We start from the raw sequence: 21111 nt of genomic DNA, 5'->3' as shown, positions 1-21111 counted from the left end.
AGAAGCTGTTCCTCATCCTACTGGTACGAGACCTGAGGCTCCTGTACCGTCTCCCTGATGGGAGGAGGGCAAACAGTCCATGGTTGGGGTGGGAGGGGTCTTTAATGATCTTCCTGGCCCGTCTCAGACACCGTTTTCAGCGTAGGGCATCCATGGCAGGGAGCGGGGCACCGATGATGTGCTGCGCGGTTTTCACCACCCGTTGTAGTGCCTTCCTGTCCGCAACAGTGCAGCTGCTGTACCATACCGTGAAGCAGGTGGTCAGGATGCTCTCGATGGTACAGCGGTAGAAGTTGGTCAGAATCTGGGGGGACAGGTGGGCTTTCTTGAGCCTCCTCAGGAAGTAAAGGCGCTGCTGTGCCTTTTTGATCAGCTTGGAGGTGTTGAGGGACCAGGACAGATCCTCCGAGATATGTACCCCGAGGAATTTGTAGCTGGAGACGCGCTCCACCTCAGTCCCGTTTATATGGATGGGGGTATGTCTGCCCCCTCTGACCTTCCTGAAGTCGACAATAATTTCCTTCGTCTTCTTGGAGTTGAGGACGAGGTTATTGTTGGCACACCAGGTTGTCAGGTGCTGGACCTCCTCTCTGTAGGCTGACTCATCGTTGTCACTGATCAGTCCTACCACCGTGGTGTCGTCAGCAAACTTAATGATGGCGTTGGATCCGTACTTAGGGATGCAGTCGTGGGTGAAGAGGGAGTAGAGGAGAGGGCTGAGCACACAGCCCTGTGGCACGCAGTGTTATAGTGGAGGAGGTGAGGTTGTTGACCCTAACAGACTGTGGTCTGTTGGTGAGGAAATCCAGTGTCCAGTTGCAGAGGGAGGTGGTGATGCCAAGTCCGCTGAGTTTGGTGATCAAGCTGGCGGGGATGACAGTGTTAAAGGCAGAGCTGAAATCAATGAACAGCAACCTGATGTAGGAGTTGTTGTTGTCCAGGTGGGTCAGGGCAGAGTGTAGGGCCGCCGATATGGCATCCTCTGTAGACCTGTTGGCCCGGTAGGCAAACTGATGGGGTCCAGTGTGGGGGGGAGGCTGGCTTTGAGGTGAGCCAAGATCAGCCGCTCAAAGCACTTTGCGATGACGGGGGTGAGTGCCACTGGGCGGAAATCGTTGAGACTCCCTGTGGCTGACTGTTTGGGCACTGGCACGATGGTTGATGTCTTGAGGCAAGTGGGGACAACACCCTGGGTCAGTGACAGATTGAAAATGTTGGTGAAGACTGGGGATAGTTGTCCAGCACATGCCCTGAGCACCCGCCCGGGGATGCCATCGGGGCCGGCAGCTTTGTGCTCATTCACCTTGCTCAGTGCATCTTGTACAGCAGAGGTGGAGAGACTGAGGGGTTGTTCATTCGGGGGTGGAGCAACTTTGATGGCTGGGGTTTTGTTGTCCCGGTCAAAGCGAGCATAGAAATGGTTTAGCTCGTCAGGAAGGGTGGTGTTGTCTGGGGGAGGGGTGTTAACTTTCTGGTAATCGGCAAGGGATTTGATTCCTTGCCACATGCGCCTGGGGTCAGAGTTGTTTTGGAAGTGCTCCTCAATCCGCCGTTTGTGATTGAGTTTGGCATTCCTAATTCCCATTTTCAGATTGGCCCTGGATGAGCTGCATCCCTCAGCGTTGCCAGATCTGAAAGCGGCATCGCGAGCCTTCAGCAGGAGTCTGACCTCCCTGCTCATCCACGGCTTCTGGTTAGGAAAGGTCTTTATCTCTTTGTGGGTAGTGACATTATCGGTGGAGAATTTTATATAGTCCATAACTGTTGAGGTGTATGAGTTGATGTCCACTTGTGAATTGAAGGTGGACTGAGTAGCAAACAGACTCCAGTCTGTCTGCTGAAACTGCTCCTGTAAAACAGAGACAGCCCCCTCAGGCCAAACCTTCACTGCCCTCATGGTAGGTTTCACACGTCTGATCAGAGGTGTGTATTTGGGGAGCAGGAACAGAGAGAGGTGGTCAGACTGACCAAACGGGGGAGGGGGAGGGCTTTGTAGGCTTCAGTAATATTAGTATAAACTAAGTCCAGAATATTGTTTCCTCTGGTTGGGCAGGAAACATGCTGATGGAACCTGGGGAGTACAGTTTTAAGGTCGGAGTGGTTGAAGTCACCCGCAACAATAAATGCCCCCTCTGGGTGAGCAGATAGATGTTTGCTGATAGCAGCTTGCAGCTCTTCCATTGCTAGCCTGGCATTAGCGTCCGGGGGTACATAGACTGCAGTGATAACAGTCGATGTGAATTCTCTGGGCAAATAGAAGGGCCTGCACTTTAACATCAGGTAATCCAGGTCAGCAGAGCAGTGACTACCAATCCTAACAACGTCCGTACACCATGTGTTATTCACATAGATGCACAGTCCGCCGCCCTTGGTCTTACCGGAGTCCTCCGCTGTTCTGTCGGCCCTGAAGACAGTGCGCCCCTCCAGCTCGATGGCGTTGTCCGGGATGTTGCCGTTGAGCCATGTTTCAGTAAACATGGCTACAAAACAGAGTGGGCATTACAGGAAGAAGAGGGGGGAACAGGAGGGAACAGGTAGTATTAACAAGATTGAGGATAGGACACACTCACCTAACAGCACATTACAAATATTGGGAAAACACCCTACTGGGCTGTGTGAGGAATGCCATCAGCCAGAAACAGTTCAGCATGCCCTGGTTATATGTAGGAGATATGAAACAGAAAGAGGATTTATGATAATTGAAATGAGGAACATTGGATTGACAGAAATATCAGTAAAGAACATTCTAGAGTTCTAGAGGAGATAGCAAGGACTAGCAAAATTTTGCTAGTCCTTGCTGTCTCCTCCCCTTCCTCAACCCTCTAACTGTCTCCTCCCACCCGCCCCTCCGCCCGCCCACGGGCTCCTCCCCCCCCCCATTTCCTTCCTTCACCCCCCCCCCCCCCCCCCCCCCCCCCCCCATCAGTCTGAAGAAGGGTTTCGGCCCGAAACGTCGCCTATTTCCTTCGCTCCATAGATGCTGCTGCACCCGCTGAGTTTCTCCAGCAATTTTGTCTACCTTCGATATTCCAGCATCTGCAGTTCCTTTTTGAACAAGAAGTAGAAGAAGTTCCGTTTCCACGCGATGGACCCTACACGGCCCGCTTACAGATACAAATAGAGATATACATCTGAAGAAGGGTTTTATGTGTGATTCCCTGGGAAACGCCTTCTCATTTTGCACTGTACAACTGCTGCTTTGCAAGATAAAGGTTTAAGAAGGAACTGCAGATGCTGGAAAATCGAAGGTAAAGACAAAAATGCTGGAGAAATTCAGCGGGTGCAGCAGCATCGTCTATGTGGAGCGAAGGAAATAGGCGACGTTTCGGGTCTGAAGAAGGGTCTCGACCCGAAACGTTGCCTATTTCCTTCGCTCCACATACATGCTGCTGCACCCGCTGTGTTTCTCCAGCAGGTACACAAAATTGCTGGGGAAACTCAGCGGGTGCAGCAGCATCTATGGAGCGAAGGAAATAGGCGACGTTTCGGGCCGAAACCCTTCTTCATTAACTGTAAAAGTCTGGAGAAGGGTTTCGGCCCGAAACGTCGCCTATTTCCTTCTCTCCATAGATGCTGCTGCACCCGCTGAGTTTCCCCAGCAATTTTGTGTACCTTCGATATTCCAGCATCTGCAGTTCCCTTTTGAACACGTGTTTCTCCAGCACTTTTGTCTACCTGCTTCTTCTTTTCGTGTCTTTGAAGCTGGTTGACTATATGACAGTTTCCCATTCCTTTACACAGTCCTTTTCGTTTTTGTTGAACACTGCAAGATCCTTTGAGCTGCACTGGTTGGGTAGTAGGGGGCAGACAAGGCAGTGCTGCATTGTATGGTCCTCTTCTCCACATTCACAGGTGATTTGGCCAGTTTCATAGCCCCATCTGGCCATGGCAGCTTTTGATCGCCCTGTTCTTGTTCTCAGGCCTTCGATCTTCCAGCATCTGCAGTAGTTCCTCCTTATACATTGGTCAGCTTGAGTTTGTCCCCGCACCAGAGAGACGGCGGGGGGGGGGGGGGGGGGGGGGGGGGGGGGGGGGGGAATGAAGGAACTACCAGCGCCGGATTAAGGACTCGAGCCCCTGAACACAGAAAATATTATGGTGCCCCCATATATATATGTAATACAAAATAAAAACAATACTAACTCTCTGTCTCAGTCTCTCCAGGGCACGAAATTAACGTTTGCCCGGGTGCAAATGGCCACTTAACGTCCCGCCGGGCAACCTAAAAGTCGTGGCATTTTGCTCGGCTTGGCAAGCACCCGGGACACCTGCCGTTCAACTCTGAGCGGGCTCATTCTCTCTATCTCTCTCTCTCTCTCTCCGCCGGGTTTCCGCTCTCCGGCCGCTCCTCATCCGCCGGCACGGCCGGCCGCCTTGCACATGCGCACCGCCACGGCCGGCACATCCTCGGCTGCCCTGCACATGCGCACTGCCACGGCCAGCACAACTTCGCACACGGTGAACATAGAGCGACGGGAGCAGCGTATCTCCCCCAGGTCCGCGCTCGAACTTCACTCTGCCGGGTCCGCGTTTGATCTTCACTCTGCCGGGTCCGCGTTTGAGCTTCACTCTGCCGGGTCTGCGCTAGGGAGAAAGGACCAAAGATGCTAGAGGATACTCTAGTATCTTTGGAAAGTCAGCGAACTTCTTCACCCAGAGAGTTGTGAGTCTGCGGAATTCTCTGCCACAGAAGGCACTGGAGGCCAATTCATTGGATGCTTTCAAGAGAGAGTTAGATAGAGTTTAATTTGGCGGTGTCAGGGGATATGGGGAGAAGGCAGGAACGGGGTACTGATTGTGGATGATCAGCCGCACTGGCTTGAAGGGTCGAATGACCTACTCCTGCACCGATGTTTCTGTGTCTCCTCTCCGAGTTTTTAAAAATATTATACAATTACTTTTATTTAAAAAATAAAATTAAACATACAGAGTATTAACACGATCAAAACCGCCTATGTACAAACTAACGATCAACAAATTAATAGAACTCCAACTTTATCAACAAGACACCTGACCTCCCGCGGCGACTAGGTGTCTTGACCACGGACGGCCTCCAGAGTCCCCATGGACACCGTGTGTGTGTTCCCTCTCCAGGTTACTTTCTGTCGCGAGACTGCACAAGGGTGGACAAACTGCAAACATTACTCAATGAATGCTTACATAAGTTTAAGGCAATTGGACTGCAGTCTAAGGCCGTGGTTTGTGACCAAGGCCCAAGCAATGTTCGACTCTACAACAACTTGAGTATGACCGAAAGTCATCCTTTCTTCATCCAATGAGAAGCCAAGATCTTTTGCCTGCATGACCCACCACACTTGCTAAAAAACACGAGAACAAATTTGGAGAAGTATGTTTTTGAGGTCATTGGAGAGGATGGCAGAAAGAAACTTATCAAGTGGGCACATATTCGCCCATTTTTTGAAATCGAATTACAGTTGCAAATTTAAAAAGTCCATAAACTGACCAGAGGCAACCTTGTTCTAAACAGCTTCTCCAAAATGAGAGTCAACAAAGCAGCGCAGGTGCTCAGCCATTCGGTAGCAGCAGGCGTCTACACCTATTCATCTATTGGAAAGTTGCCTGCGGAGGCTGCTTATACTGCGGAGTTCATTACAATGATAGACGGACTGTTTGATTCATTTAACAGCAGGGTTGTCAAGGACAAAGGAAAATTGAGGAGGCCCATGTCTGAAAACTCTGCACATTGGTCATTCTTTGAATCATGCTTGCCTGTACTGCAAAGCTTAAATGTGCTGGGAGCAAAAAATGTATTGTTTGTCAAAGGATGGCAGCTTGCAATTTCTTGCATTTTACAGCTGTGGCAACACATAAAGGGAAATACAGATGCTCGTTTTATGCTCACATCTAGGCTTCATCAGGATGTCGTTGAGAATTTATTCTCGACCATTCGGCGAAAGGGCGGATTCCGAGAAAATCCATCAGCGAAGGAGTTTCTCTGTGCTTTTAGAATGGTCATGGTAGCTGAACCGATAAAGCCATCTCTGAGTGCAAACTGTTCACCTGACAATGTGAAATTTCTCTTATCACTGCAAACACTGACAAAGAACAGAGTAAAGAAACCATCTCCATTCATCTCCCATACCAAGAGAGCACAACAGGACCATGTAGTTTGCAGCATGTCACTTGATCTCCCTGGGGAGAGGGTTGCGTTTCTGGTCGAGACCTTTCTTCAGACAATCACAACTAATCTCACCGACGAGAGTTCAGTTTAGTCTGAAGAAGGGTCTTCTCTCTAAAGTCGCTGCGCTGCCTGTCCTGCAGAGTTACTCCAGCTTTATGTCTATCTTCAATTTCAGAGAAATACAATTTCTCACGGGGGGCTTATAACATCTCTAAACCCCTCTGGGACCCTCTGAACACCTCTAAAACTCCTCTAGCCCCCCTATTTCCCTCTAAACACACCTGAACCCATCTGAAGCCCTCTAAACATCTCTAAACCGTTTAAACCCCTCTAAACTAGGAGGCTGCAAGGTGACTTGGATAGGCTGGGTGAGTGGGCAAATGCATGGGAGATGCAGTATAATGTGGATAAATGTGAGGTTATCCACTTTGGTGGCAAAAACAGGAAAGTAGACTATTATCTGAATTGTGGCCGATTAGGAAAAGGGGAGATGCAACGTGATGCAACGAAAAATGCTCACGGCAGACCAAACGTGTTAAACAGAAATTGGTCAGATATTGAGCTTTACACAGTGAGAAATCATGTGAAATAAGCACTGAATTTAATTTTAAATGAATGTACGTGCATGTTATACTGTTTAGTTTGGAGATACCACCAGATAGTCTGGTTGATACAACCAGATTAGTTTGGAGATACAACCAGATTAGTTTGGAGATACAACCAGATTAGTTTGGAGATACAACCAGATTAGTTTGGAGATACAACCAGATCCACTGAGTTCGCACCGACCAGCGATTTTTGTTACAGATTTGACAAATTTATTTGGCGGCCAATCAAACGCTGTCTCTAAGGGGGTTGCATCCAATCACCAACCAGCTTGCCTTAAAATTCCCGAAACTACACGAAATATAAACATACATAAATTTTTACTTTTCTAGAGTAGGGGCCCCGCCATCAGTTTTCTAATTGGGCCCCGCAATTCCTAGCACCGGCCCTGAATACACTGGCTTACATCGCAGGCCACATCTGCCGTAGAATCCTCAACTCACATGAACTGTCCTCAAAATGCCACACATGCAGAGATGTTCTGCTTCTACCTGATCCACCTTAGTTGATCCTGCCCTCATATTCATCCATCATAAAGCATATGACACATCGACGTCTGACTTCGGCTCCCTGATGGAGCCTTCTGAACACTTTCTCACGTTCTGTGAGGTGGGCGAGAAAGTGTTCTGCACAGAATTTGACGATGTTAACATGAGCAGGAGCAACTTTTCCCATCCAATAAATACAGCAATACACAATACTCAGGAATACAAGGACATGAACTTGTGCTGCCAGAGTCAAGGCACAAATTGTAGCAATCTTTGTGAGTATCCTCATACGTTATGGACTCAAATATAAGAATAGAAACCTGCATAACTTGACCATTAAAAGGAAGTCTAGGAAAGGCACATAAGTGAAGTACATGATTTTATTAAATTATATATTGATGAAATACACTCGTTTATATACATTGTGTGAAATTGTGATTTGTTAACTGCACAAAACATTGCAAATGGCGATTTATTTTTTATTGTGTCTACGTTGGACATTTTGCTCTTTGGTGTAAGCAGGGGTGGGGCTTTCATTGTGTTACATAGGTTGAATTGTACATCACTTTCACTGGTTAGCTGATATGCTGAACACTGCAACCCTGTATATCGCACACACAGAATAATGTGAAATATGTAAATCTTACTATGCATGTCAGAAATAAAGTGTTAACCATGTTAATGGATTTTTATTATGAATTATTTAAAATTGAGTGGGTTGGTGCAATATACTGCTAATATGTCGTTATGAGATATTCACATTAAAATCTTACCATGAATGACAGAAATGAAAATTGTTATCCTGGTTTGTTTATGGATCTTGCTTTTGAATTATTTAAAATTGAGTGAGTTGGTGCAATATTGGTGCCATTTGCTGCTAATATGTCGTCATCAGATATTCAGCGTTAAAAAGAGAGAAAAAATCACAATCAAAGCGAAAAGATGCCTATGTTCCTTCCACAGCGTGCGGGTCGTCTGGCATGGGGGGGGGGGGAGAGTTGAGGGGTGGCATAGGGCCTAGCGTGTGTGAAGTTGCGGGGAGGTTTACAATGTTTATTATTTCATGTCCCTTGTCTAGTCTGAAATAAAGTTCATCATTGGATATAAAAATCAGAAGAAATATAATTGTGTGTGTTATATGATTATATACATCTATATCACATTCATGTATGTGTGTTCTTACCACCACAATCTAGTCAGTTGTATGCTCATGGAATAAAACCATCCTTAAGTTATACATCTTTTGTAAATCTTGCTCAAAACAAAGTTAATTTTGTGAAATTCTTCAATTGGATAACCCCACAGGCAGATCTCATTCCATTCTCTGGCTATTGGGAAGACCAGCCCCCTTTTTATTTGTGGAGAAACAACTCCATAGAAAATAGAAAATAAGCACAAAAACATCAATTAACATTCCATGGCGAGCAACTGGAATCTTCATATTGCTATTACTTTCCCTAATACTGCAGATGTGAACAGTGTGATTACATTAGTGTCATTAGAGACACACTACATCCAGCTCACTCCCTGCTCAAACACAAAAACTGCACATACAACCTCAGGCACAGACGAGCGGACAGTATCGCCACAAATAGAACACGCTTTTTTAAGAGCTTCTTCCCTGCAACAGTGAGACTCTTGGCCAAAACAAAACAAAATGAACTGATGTCCTGATATAGGGTTTGTGCAAGTTACAATGCTCTCACTTCCCCTTTGTACAGGGTTTTAGGCATTTTCTTTTTTTTTTTTTTCTGGAGTGGTATGTGTTTTTTTTTTTTGTTTTTTGTTTTTTTTTAATGGATTATGTGTCTTCTGTGTGTCTTTTTAAATTTTTAATTTTAATTTTTAACTTGACTTGACTTGACTCTCTGGATAGCCGCACAAGAGTTCCTATGTGTGTAAGCACAAATGGCAAATAAAGTTTTTGACCTTGACCTTTTTTTTTTTTTGATTAGATGAATGAATTACAGAGTGCAAGGGTAATACAAAATCAACTCAAACACAGCTTATGAGCCATTTAAAAAGAAATGATTTAAAAAACATTAAGAATTTTTTTTCTTTCTTAATGTTTTTTTAAATCATTTATTTTTAAATGGCTCATATGCTGCGTTTGAGTCAAAATTTATAAACATTTTATTCTTTAACAAGAATTAACAGAATTATGAATCTAACCCTATATCACACACAAAAACGGTTCCCCCGCATCGTTGATTACACTGCGAGTCTGATCAGGTAGGTTGCGGTTACTAATGGGCGGGGACAAATGCCCAGAATACGCCCCGTTTCAAACTACGCGCCAGCACATTGCATTACTAAAGGGCATCTCATTTCGCAGGAGTTGTCAATCCTGCTCCGCTAGGCAGAGGATCGTTGTGGTTGAGCGTCCGCCCGCCGTTTCACTCGGGAGCCGCCGCCGCTGCCTCCAGGGCTCCAAGGTATCGTAATACAGAGGGAAACGCGGGCCGGGGAGGGGGGGAGAGGGAGACAGGGGAAGGAGAGGACAGGGAGAGGGGGACAGGGAGGGAGAGGGAGATAGAGAGAGAGAGAGAGACAGAGAGGGAGACAGGGAGGGAGAGGACAGGGGGGGAGAGGACAGGGGGGGAGAGGACGGGGGGGAGAGGGAGACAGGGGGGGAGAGGACAGGGGGGGAGACAGGGAGGGCCGCCAATATTTTGTGATCGCGATTTTAAAACTTTAAATGTTCAATTGCCGGGATAGAGAGGGGGCGGGACCGCGTGATGGAGAGACGGCGCCGATTGGACGAGAGAGACGTCGGTCAACAGGCAGTGGGGGCGGGGCATGAAGATTCAGCGCGGTGATTGGAGGAGGGAGGTGTCAGTCAGAGGCGGGGGGCGGGAGCGTCTGTTCCACCGTCGCCTTGAATTGCAGGAACGGAGTTACCAGCCCCTGTTTTACAATTGTCTATCCTCCGTGTTTCCCCTCCCGACCGCTGCCGCCCCGACCACCTCACCCCCCCCCCCCCCCATCTAACCCCACCTCTCCCCACCCCTTTCTAGATACTCAAGGCGCGTCACATCGCATTATTCATTCACTCCTCAGTCACACTCGGAAGTGGTGTTAAGCTACTTCTGTAGCCACAGCTGCTCTGGGGCAGACTGACGGAAGCGTGGCTGCTAATCTGCGCCTACGGCCCCTCCGACCACCACCAATCACTCACACACATTCACACACAGGCAGAGGTGGGTAAGTGTCTTGCCCAAGGACACAACGACAGTATGCACTCCAAGCGGGATTCGAACCGGCTACCTTCCGGTCACCAGCCGAACACTTAGCCCATTGTGCCATCTGTCGTCAAAGTTAAATAGTTAAAAGCAGGTAAAAGACAACGTTAAAATACAATAAAACCAATCATTATAATGTCCGGGGCAGCTGATTTGAGTGGCCAGTGCCAGTTATTAAAGTGTCCGTGCCAGCCGCAGAATCAAGTGACTGTGAGTACAGAGTGACTGTTTAGCAGCGTCACAGCCTGTGGTAGGAAGCTGTTTAGCAGTCTTGTAGTCTGGGCTTTGATGCTTCGAATATCTCTTGCCTGATGGCAGGAGATCCAGGTGTATGTGGAGGGGGTGCAGTTTGTCCTTAGAAATTCTCTGAGCTTTTTTTCAGACAGCGGCTCTGGAACAGTTCTTGTACCGAGGGTAGGGAGACACCAATAATCCTCTCTGCTCCCCTCACTACCCTCTGCAGAGCCTTCCTGTCCGAGCAGTTGCAGGTGGAGTACCACGTATTTATGCAGTACGTGAGTACAGACTCCACCGTACCCCTGTAGAAAGTCCTGAGGATGTTGGTGGGGAGTGAGGCCTCAGAAACAGACAATAGGTGCAGGAGGAGGCCATTCAGTCCTTCGAGCCTGCACCGCCATTCAATATGATCATGGCTGATCATCCAACTCAGTATCCTGTACCTGCCTTCTCTCCATACCCCCTGTTCCCTTTAGCCACAAGGGCCACATCTAACTCCCTCTTAAATATAGCCAATGAACTGGCCTCAACTACCTTCTGTGGCAGAGAATTCCACAGATTCACCACTTTCTGTGTAAAAGAGCAGGTCAGGGTTCACATGGCAGGGGAAGGGGTAGGGGCAGGGGTGGTTGAGGGGGAGAGAGGGGTGGTTGAGGGGGCAACTGGAACGTGAATTTGTAAGATATTCTAACCAAGAAGCAGCACAGGAGCGATCTCTGCTCCCCAACCCACGGTGACTCATTCTCTACAAACCCCACTCGACTGAAGCATTCACCATTAGGTCCTCTGGTGCAGCAGGAGACATGTTGGTGGAAGTTAGGGAGTGATTTCTTGAGGTTTGCCTTATTGAAGTCCCCAGCAATGGTGGTAAATGCCTCGGGGTAAGACGTCTGGTGTTGGTTGACCACGGCGTGCAGCTCCTCCAGTGCCAGACGGACGTCTGCCTGGGGTGGGATGTAGACCGCGGTCAGGATGATGGAGGTGAATTCCCTCGGAAAGTAGAAGGGGCGACACTTCACCGCCAGATGTTCCAGGTGTGGAGAGCAGGAGTTGGACAGGACTGCCACGTCTGAACACCACGCAGAGTTGACCATGAGGCAGACGCCCCCTCCTCTCCCTTTCCCAGATGCCTGTGTACGGTCCATACGGTGGATGGAGAACCCTTCAGGCTGGACCGCTGAGTCTGGGGAGCTGGGGGTGACCCATGTCTCTGTGAAACAGAACACACACCGCCACCCTCCCCTCCCTCAACCACCCCTCCCCTCTCTCAACCACCCCTCGCTCCTCAACCCAAATTATGAGGCAATTCATCAAATTTTAAACAGTAACCGGCAGGCTTTTACAGACCGGCCTACTCCTGCATCTGTTGTTCACTGTTTCTAACCGCTGTTGTTCACTCAGTCCGACACCTCCCTCTTTGTCCCACAGCCTGGAGTTGGTGCACATTAAGGGGCAGGAGATTGCAGCCTTCACTTGATCCGCCCGGTTTTAACTAATGCAATCAACCGGGCGTGCACAATCAAATACGACTTTAGGCTGTGCACGCCATATACAAGAAGAAGAAGCGCAGACGCGACTGTGACCGAGACACCGCGAGGATGCGACCCTCTGTCTGCAAGGCCGTGGGTCAGCTGTGGCTGCTGACAGGTACAGAGACAGAGAGAGGCCACTCGGCCCGCGCGTTGCTGCTGTCCGCGGGGTCAGGAGTGGACATTTGTCAACACAAAACACCGAGTGCTGGAGGAACTCAGCGGGTCGGGCAGCATCTGTGGAGGCAATGGACAGGCGGCCCTTCAGACTGATGGGGGAGAGAGGGGGAGGGAGAGAAAGCCTGAATAGCGGGGGGGGGGGGGGGGGGGGGGGGGGGGGCTGTGAAGTGATAGGTGGAAGAAGGAACTGTACATTCTGGTTTAAACTGAAGATAGACACAAAATACTGGAGAGAAGGAATGGGTCGAAAAAGGGTCTCGACCCGAAACGTCGCCCATTGCTTTTCTCCAGAGATGCTGCCTGACCCGCTGAGTTACTCCAAAATGTTGTGTGTATCTTTGGTTTAAACCAGTTGAGTTGAGTTTAGTTTATTGTCACGTGTACGGAGATACAGTGAAAAGCTTTTGTTGTGTGCTAACCAGTCAGTGGAAAGACAATACATGTTTACACTCAAGCCAGCTACAGTGTACAGATACATGATAAGTTCCTTCCTATACTTCAACAATAAGGTGTGGGTTTAAAGTGAGAGGGGCCACGTTCAATAAGTATGTGAGGGGTTTCATGCGGGTGGTGAAAACAGGAAGACAGATTACTATCTAAATGGTGTCAAGTTGGGAAAAGGGGAAGGACAACGGGATCTGGGGGTCCTTGTTCATCATTCACAGCAGGTATAGCAAGCAGTGAAGAAAGCCAATGGCATGTTGGCACCTACTCCTGCACCTATTGTTTATTGTCTATTGAAGCAGGCAGATACAGTGACCATTGTTGTGTTGCAGGACTCTACACTGTAGCGATGTGCAGAGCAGGAACGACAGCCACCGCGGGCTCCATCACCACCGTCCCCGTGGGTGGGTCGGTCAGGTTTCCCCTCCTACATCACAGCCTGGAGAGGTTCAGGGTGGCGATGGGACGGCTCCATCCCTATCATGGAATCCTGGCCTGGAAGTCTAGCAGCCCGGAGTCTCCACACTGGGTCAACCCGTCCTACAGGGACAGGGTCTGCTTCCAACGAGACGCCTTCATCGAACTGCGGGCCCTGGGGCCGGGTGACCAGGGGACGTACGAGATAGAGACAATATACTTTGGGAGAGAGCTGTACAACCTGGACAACTTTGAGCTGCGTGTGGTTGGTGAGTAGCATCGTGGAGAGTTGTACAGCACCCAGTCTGGCCCTTCAGCCCACATGGTCCATGCTGACCCACTGGGCATTCTGGCCTAGTCCTGCCCACAGCATTCTGAACCCTTTCTCTCCGTGAATGAATGAAACTTTATTGCTACAAGTACTTTGTTTTTCACACCCAAGGTACACAAAGTGTCGCCACCTAAAGGGCACCGACAGAGTTGCAAATAATTCCATTTTACACAAAGCATTTTTACACATTCCATTTGTGGCCCCCCTTAGTTCCACGCCAAGATGGAATTCTCTGCCTCAGAGGGTGGTGGAGGTCGGTTCTCTGGATACTTTCAAGCGAGAGTTACACAGAGCTCTTAAAGATAGCGGAGTCAGGGGATATGGGGAGAAGGCAGGAACGGGGTACTGATTGGGAATGATCAGCCATGATCACATTGAATGGTGGTGCTCGCTCGAGAGGCCGAATGGCCAACTCCTGCACCTATTGTCTATTGTCTATGTGATAGGAGTAAAATGAGGCAATGTGGCCCAAGTCGATTCCGCCATGGCTGATCTATCTCTCTCTCCCAACCCCATACTCCTGCCTTCTCCCCATAACCTCTGACACCGCACCAATCAAGAATCTATCTATCTCTGCGGTTAAAATACAGCCGCTGTGGCAAATAATTCCACAGATTCACCACCCTCAGGTTTTCTCCTCCTCCATCCTAAAAGAAAGTTCTTTAATTCTGAGGCTGTGACCTCTAGTCCTGGACTCTCCCACGAGTGGGAACATCCTCTCCACATCCAAATCCAAAATCAACCCAACCTCTCCCTGTAGCTGAAACCATCTAATCCAGGCAGCATTCTGGTAAACTACCTTTGCACCTTCTCCAATCCCTCCACATCTCCCCTGTAATGGGGACCAGAACTGTACGCAATAAGTCAGTTCGGTATTCCGACTGCGCATGCCCAGGTCATAGGTCACTCGCGATAAACATTGTCGGCAGGTGTGCTGCTGCATGAATACAGACCTGCATTTAATCCATAGTCAGGATCGAACCCGGGTCCCCGGAGATGTCCGGGTGATCCTGGACTGACTGAACACCAACCAGCCCGGAACAGTGGCGACCCAGACTTACAGCCAGCACGGGAAAGGAGGTCTAACTCCAGCTCAACTCTGCCTGTCCCACCAGGTTAACCGCAAGCCCTGGACTGAGAGGACAACGGCCTGGAGCACCGGAATTAGCGCTTCTTCTCTGCGCTGGCTGTAAGCCTGGGCCTCCTCTGCTCCGGGCCAGTGTCCCGTCAGTCCAGGATCACCCCGAACATCTCCGGCCGCCCCCGTACACGGATTAGACACTCGGGAGGTGATGGGGATGATCCAGTAGCAATTCAATAGCGGGTTCAATCCTGACTGCGGATGAAACGCAGGTCTGTATGCATGCAGCAGCACGGTTGCCGAGAATGCTTATCGCGAGTGACCTTTGACAAATCCCATAATTACTTCCGTTTTTCGGAATACCGAACTCGCTTATACTCCACTTGGGGCTTAACCAGTCGTAGAGAGTTGCATCATGACTTCCTGCATCTTGTGTTCAATGCCCCTATACATTGAAGGCAAACACCACCCTATCTGCTGGTGCTGCCACCTTTAGTGGGCTATGGGCGTGAACTGGTTTAGCTGGACTTTGCACTGTGCTGCCTTACAGAGCCGATGTCCACACCGACCGTGGAGGTCAGCTGCAACTCGTCGCATCTCACGCTGATCTGCTCCACCGTCAGCGGCTTCCCCGTCACCTACCGGTGGGAGCGGCGATCGCAGGATCCCGGCGTGGGGAACGCCACCTTCCCCGGAGCTGTGCTGTACCTGCTGGACCCGGGGCTGCTCAACTACACATACACCTGTGTCACAGAAGATTGTTGTAGTAGATACACAGTCAATGCAACCCTGCCCTGTGACATCCTGCCCGGAGGTGAGTGGGTCAGATGAGGGAGTGGGACTGAGACTGGCTCTGGTTTCAAGAGGTGTCTGACCATGACATTGGCACTCAAATACAACTGGACCATTTCACACACTTCCCTACCATTTCTAGACCTCACTATCTCCATCGCAGGTGATGGACATCTGACCGACATCCACTATAAACCCACTGACTCCCATGGCTATCTAGACTACACTTCTTCCCACCCTGCTTCCTGTAAGGACTCCATCCCCTACTCCCAATTCCTCCATCTACGCCACATCTGGTCCCAGGATGAGGTGTTCCACACCAGGGCATCGGAGATGTCCTCATTCTTCAGGGAACCGTGGTTCCCATCTTCTACTATAGATGAGGCTCTCACCAGGGTCTCTTCCATACCCCGTAACTCTGCTCTCTCTCCCCATCCCCCCTCTCGCAACAAGGGTAGAGTCCCCCTAGTCCTCACCTTCCACCCCACCAGCCGTCACATACAACAAATAGTCCTCCGACATTTTCGCCACCTCCAACGTGATCCTACCACTGACCACATCTTCCCATCTCCTCCCCTGTCTGCTTTCCGCAAAGACCACTCCCTCCGTAACTCCCTGGTCAATTCGTGCCTTCCCTCCCGCACCACCCCCGCCCCGGGCACTTTCCCTTGCAACCGCAAGAGATGCTACACTTGTCGCTTTACCTCTCCCCTCGACTCCATTCAAGGACGCAAGCAGTTGTTCCAGGTGAGGCAGAGGTTCACCTGAATCTCCTCCAACCTCATCTACTGCATCCGCTGCTCTAGATGTCAGCTGCCCCACATCGGTGAGACCAAGCGCAGGCTTGGCGATTGTTTCGCCCAACACCTACGCTCGGTCCGCAATAACCAACCTGATCTCCCGGTGGCTCAGCACTTCAACTCCCCCTCCCATTCCCAATCACAATCCGACCTTTCTGTCCTGGGCCTCCTCCATGGCCAGAGTGAGTCCCACCGCAAATTGGAGGAACAGCACCTCGTATTTTGCTTGGGTAGTTTACACCCCAGCAGTATGAACATTGACCTCCAATTTCAGGTAGTCCTTGCTTTCTCCCTCCTTCCCAGCTCTGACTCAGCCCACTGTCTCCACCTCTTCCTTTCTTCTTCCCGCCACCCCCCCCCCTCCACCCTCACATCAGTCTGAAGAAGGGTCGCTGCCTGAAACATTGCCTATTTCCTTCACTCCATAGATGCTGCCTCACCCGCTGAGTTTCTCCAGCATTTTTGTCTACCTATGACATTGGCTTCTGTAAATGGTCCCTGGTGTGTAGGTTAGAGCTCATGTATGGGGTGGTCTTGGTGGCCAAATGGCCTGTCTTCATGCTGTATCTCTAGCTCCAAACCCTGGGTTCACCGCTGAGATGAGGTATGTCTTTAGTCAGAGGGAGGTGAATCTGTAGAGTTCAGTGACACACACGGTGGTGGAGGCCAAGTCATTGGGTACTTTTAAAGTGGAGATTGACAGATTCTTGATGTGGGTGTTGGGGGTTATGGGGAGAGGGCAGGAGAATGGGGTTAGGAGGGAGAGATGGATCAGCCATGATTGAATGGCAGAGTAGACTTGATGGGCTGAGTGGCCTAATTCTGCTCCTATCACTAATGACCTGTCTGACTTTATCTTGTGCAGAACCATGGAGTGGTTGGCAGATCGCTGTCGCTGTGCTTATTGGTGGCGTACTGATTCTTATTATCTTCGCTGTCTGGCTGCGTCACCGGCGTAGTGTATCCATGCAGAATGCGCTGGACCATCCCGTGAATTTCCCCACCGTCAAATCCTCAGCTCATAGTCATAGTGAGTTGGACTCCAACTCTGTGGAGAAACAGGAGAAAGCTTTCCTCCAGTCTAAGGGAATTGAAGAGGGCGACAACATGGGGCATGTCACCGTCTACTTTGGGGAAAACACAAAACTGAACGGAAGACCTGAAGAATCTTGAGTGCTGGTCATCAGAGATATGGAGGAATTGGACAAATGCCGGTGAGAACAAAAGAACAACACAAGATAATGGAAAAACGAGGGACTAAATAAATACACCACACTACCATGGTCGACCTCGAACCAGCTGGAATAAGAGTCAACGAGGACCAGGAAGTGCTTGCCACGCCACTCGAAAATGTCAGTGGCGACAGCCATCCAGGGCAGTTCGGGAGCAGGCTGTTGCAGAAGCGGCTGGCGTTGCTGATGCGGAGCGAGGCTATTGCAGGTAGCGCAGGCGGAGACCCTCTCCCGGATGTCTTGGGCCATGCCGGGCCAGTAGAACTGACTCTGGGCGTGGGACAGAGTGGCCTCAGCCCCAGGATGACCGCGGTGGGCGGATTGAAAATAGTGGTCCTGCAGCGCAGCGGGCACAACGACCTTGTGTCCCTTCATGACCACGCCGTCGTGCAGCACGAGCTCGTCACGGACCAGGAAGTAGGGCTCGGCACCGGCCGGCAAGGATGAACGACGGTCAGGCCAGCCCTGCCGGATGACGTCGGCAAGCTGCTGCAGGGCAGGATCCTTGGCAGTGTGCTTGACCAGGGACTGCATCTGCTGTGAAGGCACAATGTTAACGTTAAGCACCATCAGGTCAGACGATTCGTATGGGTGGCGATCAGTGGACAATAGTGGTGCGCGGGACAGCGTGTCGGCCACGAACATGTCCTTGCCCTTGCGATACACAATTTCAAAAGTCAAACGCTGGAGCTGCAGCATCATGCACTGCAGCCGGGAAGAGGCAGCGTGGATTGGCTTGTTTGGGATGGTGACCAACGGCTGGTGGTCGGTCGCGATCGTGAAGTTGTTGCCCAGAATGTAGTCCTTGAACTTGGAGCAAGCAAATACCACGGCAAGCAGTTCCTTCTCAATCTGAGCGTAGCGCTGCTCGGCCGGGGTCATGGTGCGGGACGCATAGGAAACGGGCGACTGCAGGCCATCGTGGAGCTGCAGGCAGGCGGCACCAACCATGGTGGAGACCCACCGGGTGGGATCGCTCACCTCTTTCAGGATGCCCATGGTGACCATGTCGAGCAGCGTCGATTCCACCTTGTCCTTCATGGCGAAGGAGAAGCGGTGCGGCGGGCGGATCACAGGTTCAACATCGGGGTCGACAGCAATCTTGTAGCAGCTGGGCAGCTTGCCCAGCTTATCGTCGAAACGGTCGGGGTATTCGTGCAGGGGGTCCATGAGGGTCCGCACCTGGTGGATATCACGGTGAAAGGAGACCAAGCCGAGGTCTTGGCACGCCTGGGCACCCAGCAAGGTAACGTTGTCAGCGTCTAGCAGGTAGAAAGTGAGGGGCCGAGAGGCCTGCAGGACCTTGCAGTGCAGGGTTGCCTTTCCCACAGGAACGAGCATGCCTCCCCCGTAGGCATGCAGGCGGGAGTTGTCAACAGTCACTATTTCATCAGCTCTTATCTTTTTGAAAAGGCTTGTTGACATTACATTTGTCACGGCCCCCGTGTCGAGTTTCGCGGAGAAGGTCATCTACAAGAGGTGAGAGGTCGTTGAGGGGGGAAGAGGTGTTTCAGAGGGGGAGGTGGTGGTTGAGGGGTGGTTGAGGGGAGGAGTTGGTGGATGAGGGGGGAGTTGATGGGAGGGGGCGTGGATGAGAGAGTTGAGGGGAGGGGGCGTGGTTGAGCGGGGGAGGGGTGGATGAGTGGATGAGGGGGAGAGCGATTGATGGGGAAGGTTGGATGAGGGGGGGAGGGGTGGGGAGAGTTGAGGGGTGGGGTGGGGTGAGGTGGTCGGGGCGGCAGGAGGGGCGTTAGGGGCCGGGGGGACAGAAAACAGGGAAGATAGACACAAAATGCTGGAGTAACTCAGCAGGACAGGCAGCATCTCTGGAGAGAAGGAATGGGTGACGTTCCTAGTCGAGACCCTTCTTCAGATTTTTCTCCTTCTCTCCAGAGATGCTGCCTGTCCCGCCGAGTTACTGCGGCATTTTGTGTCTATATGCGGTGTGAACCCACACCTACAGTTCCATCCCACACGGAGGGAAAGTGGACAACTCACCTGCAGTGACGGGGCAACTGCTGTGGCAGTTTGTGACAAAGATCCTTTGGTTTGTGACACAAGTAGACGCAGATGTGAACATGAGCGGTTCCTGCAACACATGGTGACTCCTTCTTTGCAACACAAGGTGGAACGAGCCTGGCCAGCTACTTGGTTGGTTTTGGTTGGCTGTCCGCCAGTGTGTGAGACGGGAGATTCACGCACAGGCAGAGAAGGAGAAGATTCAAGATGGATGAGAGGGAATCTTATTGAAACATAAAAGATTATTAAGGGCTTAGACACACTAGAGGCAGGAAACATGTTCCCGATGTTGGGGGAGTCCAGAACCAGGGGTCACTGTTTAAGAATAAGGGGTCGGCCCTTTGGAACAGAGATGATGAAACACTTTTTCTCACAGAGAGTTGTGAATCTGTGGAATTCTCTGCCTCAGGCCGGTTCTCTGGATACTTTCAGGAGATAGCTAGATAGAGCTCTTACAAATAGTGGAGTCAGGGGATATGGGGTGAAGGCTGGAACGGGGTACTGATTGTGGATGATCACATTGAATGGCGGTGCTGGCTGGAAGGGCCGAATGGCCTACTCCTGCACCCATTATCTATAGTCTAATAGGTTTAAGGTGAGGGGGGAATTATTTAATAGGAATCGGAGCGGGTAACGTCTTCATGCAAAGGGTGGTGGGTGTATGGAACGAGTTGCCAGAGGAGGTAGATGAGGCCGATACTATTGCAACGTTTAGGAAACTGTTGGACAGGTACGTGGATAGGACAAGTTTAGAGGGATATGGACCAAATGCAGGCAGGTGGGACTAGTGTAGATGGCACATTGTTGGCCGGTGTGGTCAAGTTGGGCCGAAGGGCCTGTTTCCACACTGTATCTATCACTCTATGACTGGAGTGTGGAGTTTGTACAATGGCCCCTCTTGTTTACAGGATCAGTAGACTGTTTATGTACACTTGCTGACCTGGGGTACGGTAATACTCTGCTGGACTGTTTGTAATCAAAAATATAATTTCAATGTGTAGCATTTCACACCTGTGACAATAAAAGTGCCAATGAGATTCCGACAACTGCGTGTGTGTTCAATTTGTAAACTGAACAAAAACAGGAGGGGGACCAGGAGGGGAGGTGAGGGAACGGGGGTCTGGCCCACCGCACCCTCGAGGTCGGTCTGTCGGTCTGCTCCTGGGCCAGGCAGCGGGCAGTCTATGGCCACACCGGGGTCGGCTGCCTGCCCCTTGTCCGGGCCCACGTCCGTGTCCGTGTAGAGGGAACACACACGCGGTGACCACGGGGACTCTGGAGGCCGTACGTGAACGCTGGTCACCGCGGGAGGTTGAGCGTCTTGTTGATAAAGTTGACGTTATATTAATTTGTTGATCATTTGTTTGTACGTAGGCAGCCTTTGATTGTGTTAATACTCTATGTTTAATTTTATTTTTTGTATAAAAGTAATTGTATAATATAAAATAAAACCTCGGGGAGGAGACACAGAATCAAAGGTGCATGAGGAAGCCATTCGGCCCTTCGAGCCAGCACCGACATTGAATGTGATCATGGCTGATCATCCCCAATCAGTACCCCGTTCCTGCCTT

The 21111-nt window shown here is 50.4% G+C and overlaps 1 protein-coding gene across 3 annotated transcripts in view; it reads left to right on the top strand.

The window, feature by feature from the left end:
- LOC116989788 overlaps positions 1 to 17567 on the top strand; it is an 18657-nt gene extending 1090 nt beyond the window's left edge. The window contains exons 1-5 of one of the 3 annotated variants that reach the window (XM_033047367.1): positions 9561 to 9671; positions 12144 to 12362; positions 13201 to 13554; positions 15248 to 15511; positions 17155 to 17567. In XM_033047367.1, coding sequence (XP_032903258.1) covers positions 12314 to 12362; positions 13201 to 13554; positions 15248 to 15511; positions 17155 to 17462 — 975 coding nt within the window. In that variant the 5' untranslated portion in view covers positions 9561 to 9671; positions 12144 to 12313 and the 3' untranslated portion in view covers positions 17463 to 17567. Of the gene's footprint in view, positions 1 to 9560; positions 9672 to 12026; positions 12363 to 13200; positions 13555 to 15247; positions 15512 to 17154 lie in introns of those variants that run through there. The other 2 variants (XM_033047370.1, XM_033047369.1) reach the window with 2 other exon arrangements.
- Positions 17568 to 21111: the final 3544 nt, after the last annotated feature.

Source organism: Amblyraja radiata, chromosome 30, assembly GCF_010909765.2.
Source record: "Amblyraja radiata isolate CabotCenter1 chromosome 30, sAmbRad1.1.pri, whole genome shotgun sequence".
Classification (NCBI taxonomy): domain Eukaryota; kingdom Metazoa; phylum Chordata; class Chondrichthyes; order Rajiformes; family Rajidae; genus Amblyraja; species Amblyraja radiata.
Note: the sequence above shows the minus strand (reverse complement) of the source record. Positions and strands in the feature narration are given on the sequence as shown.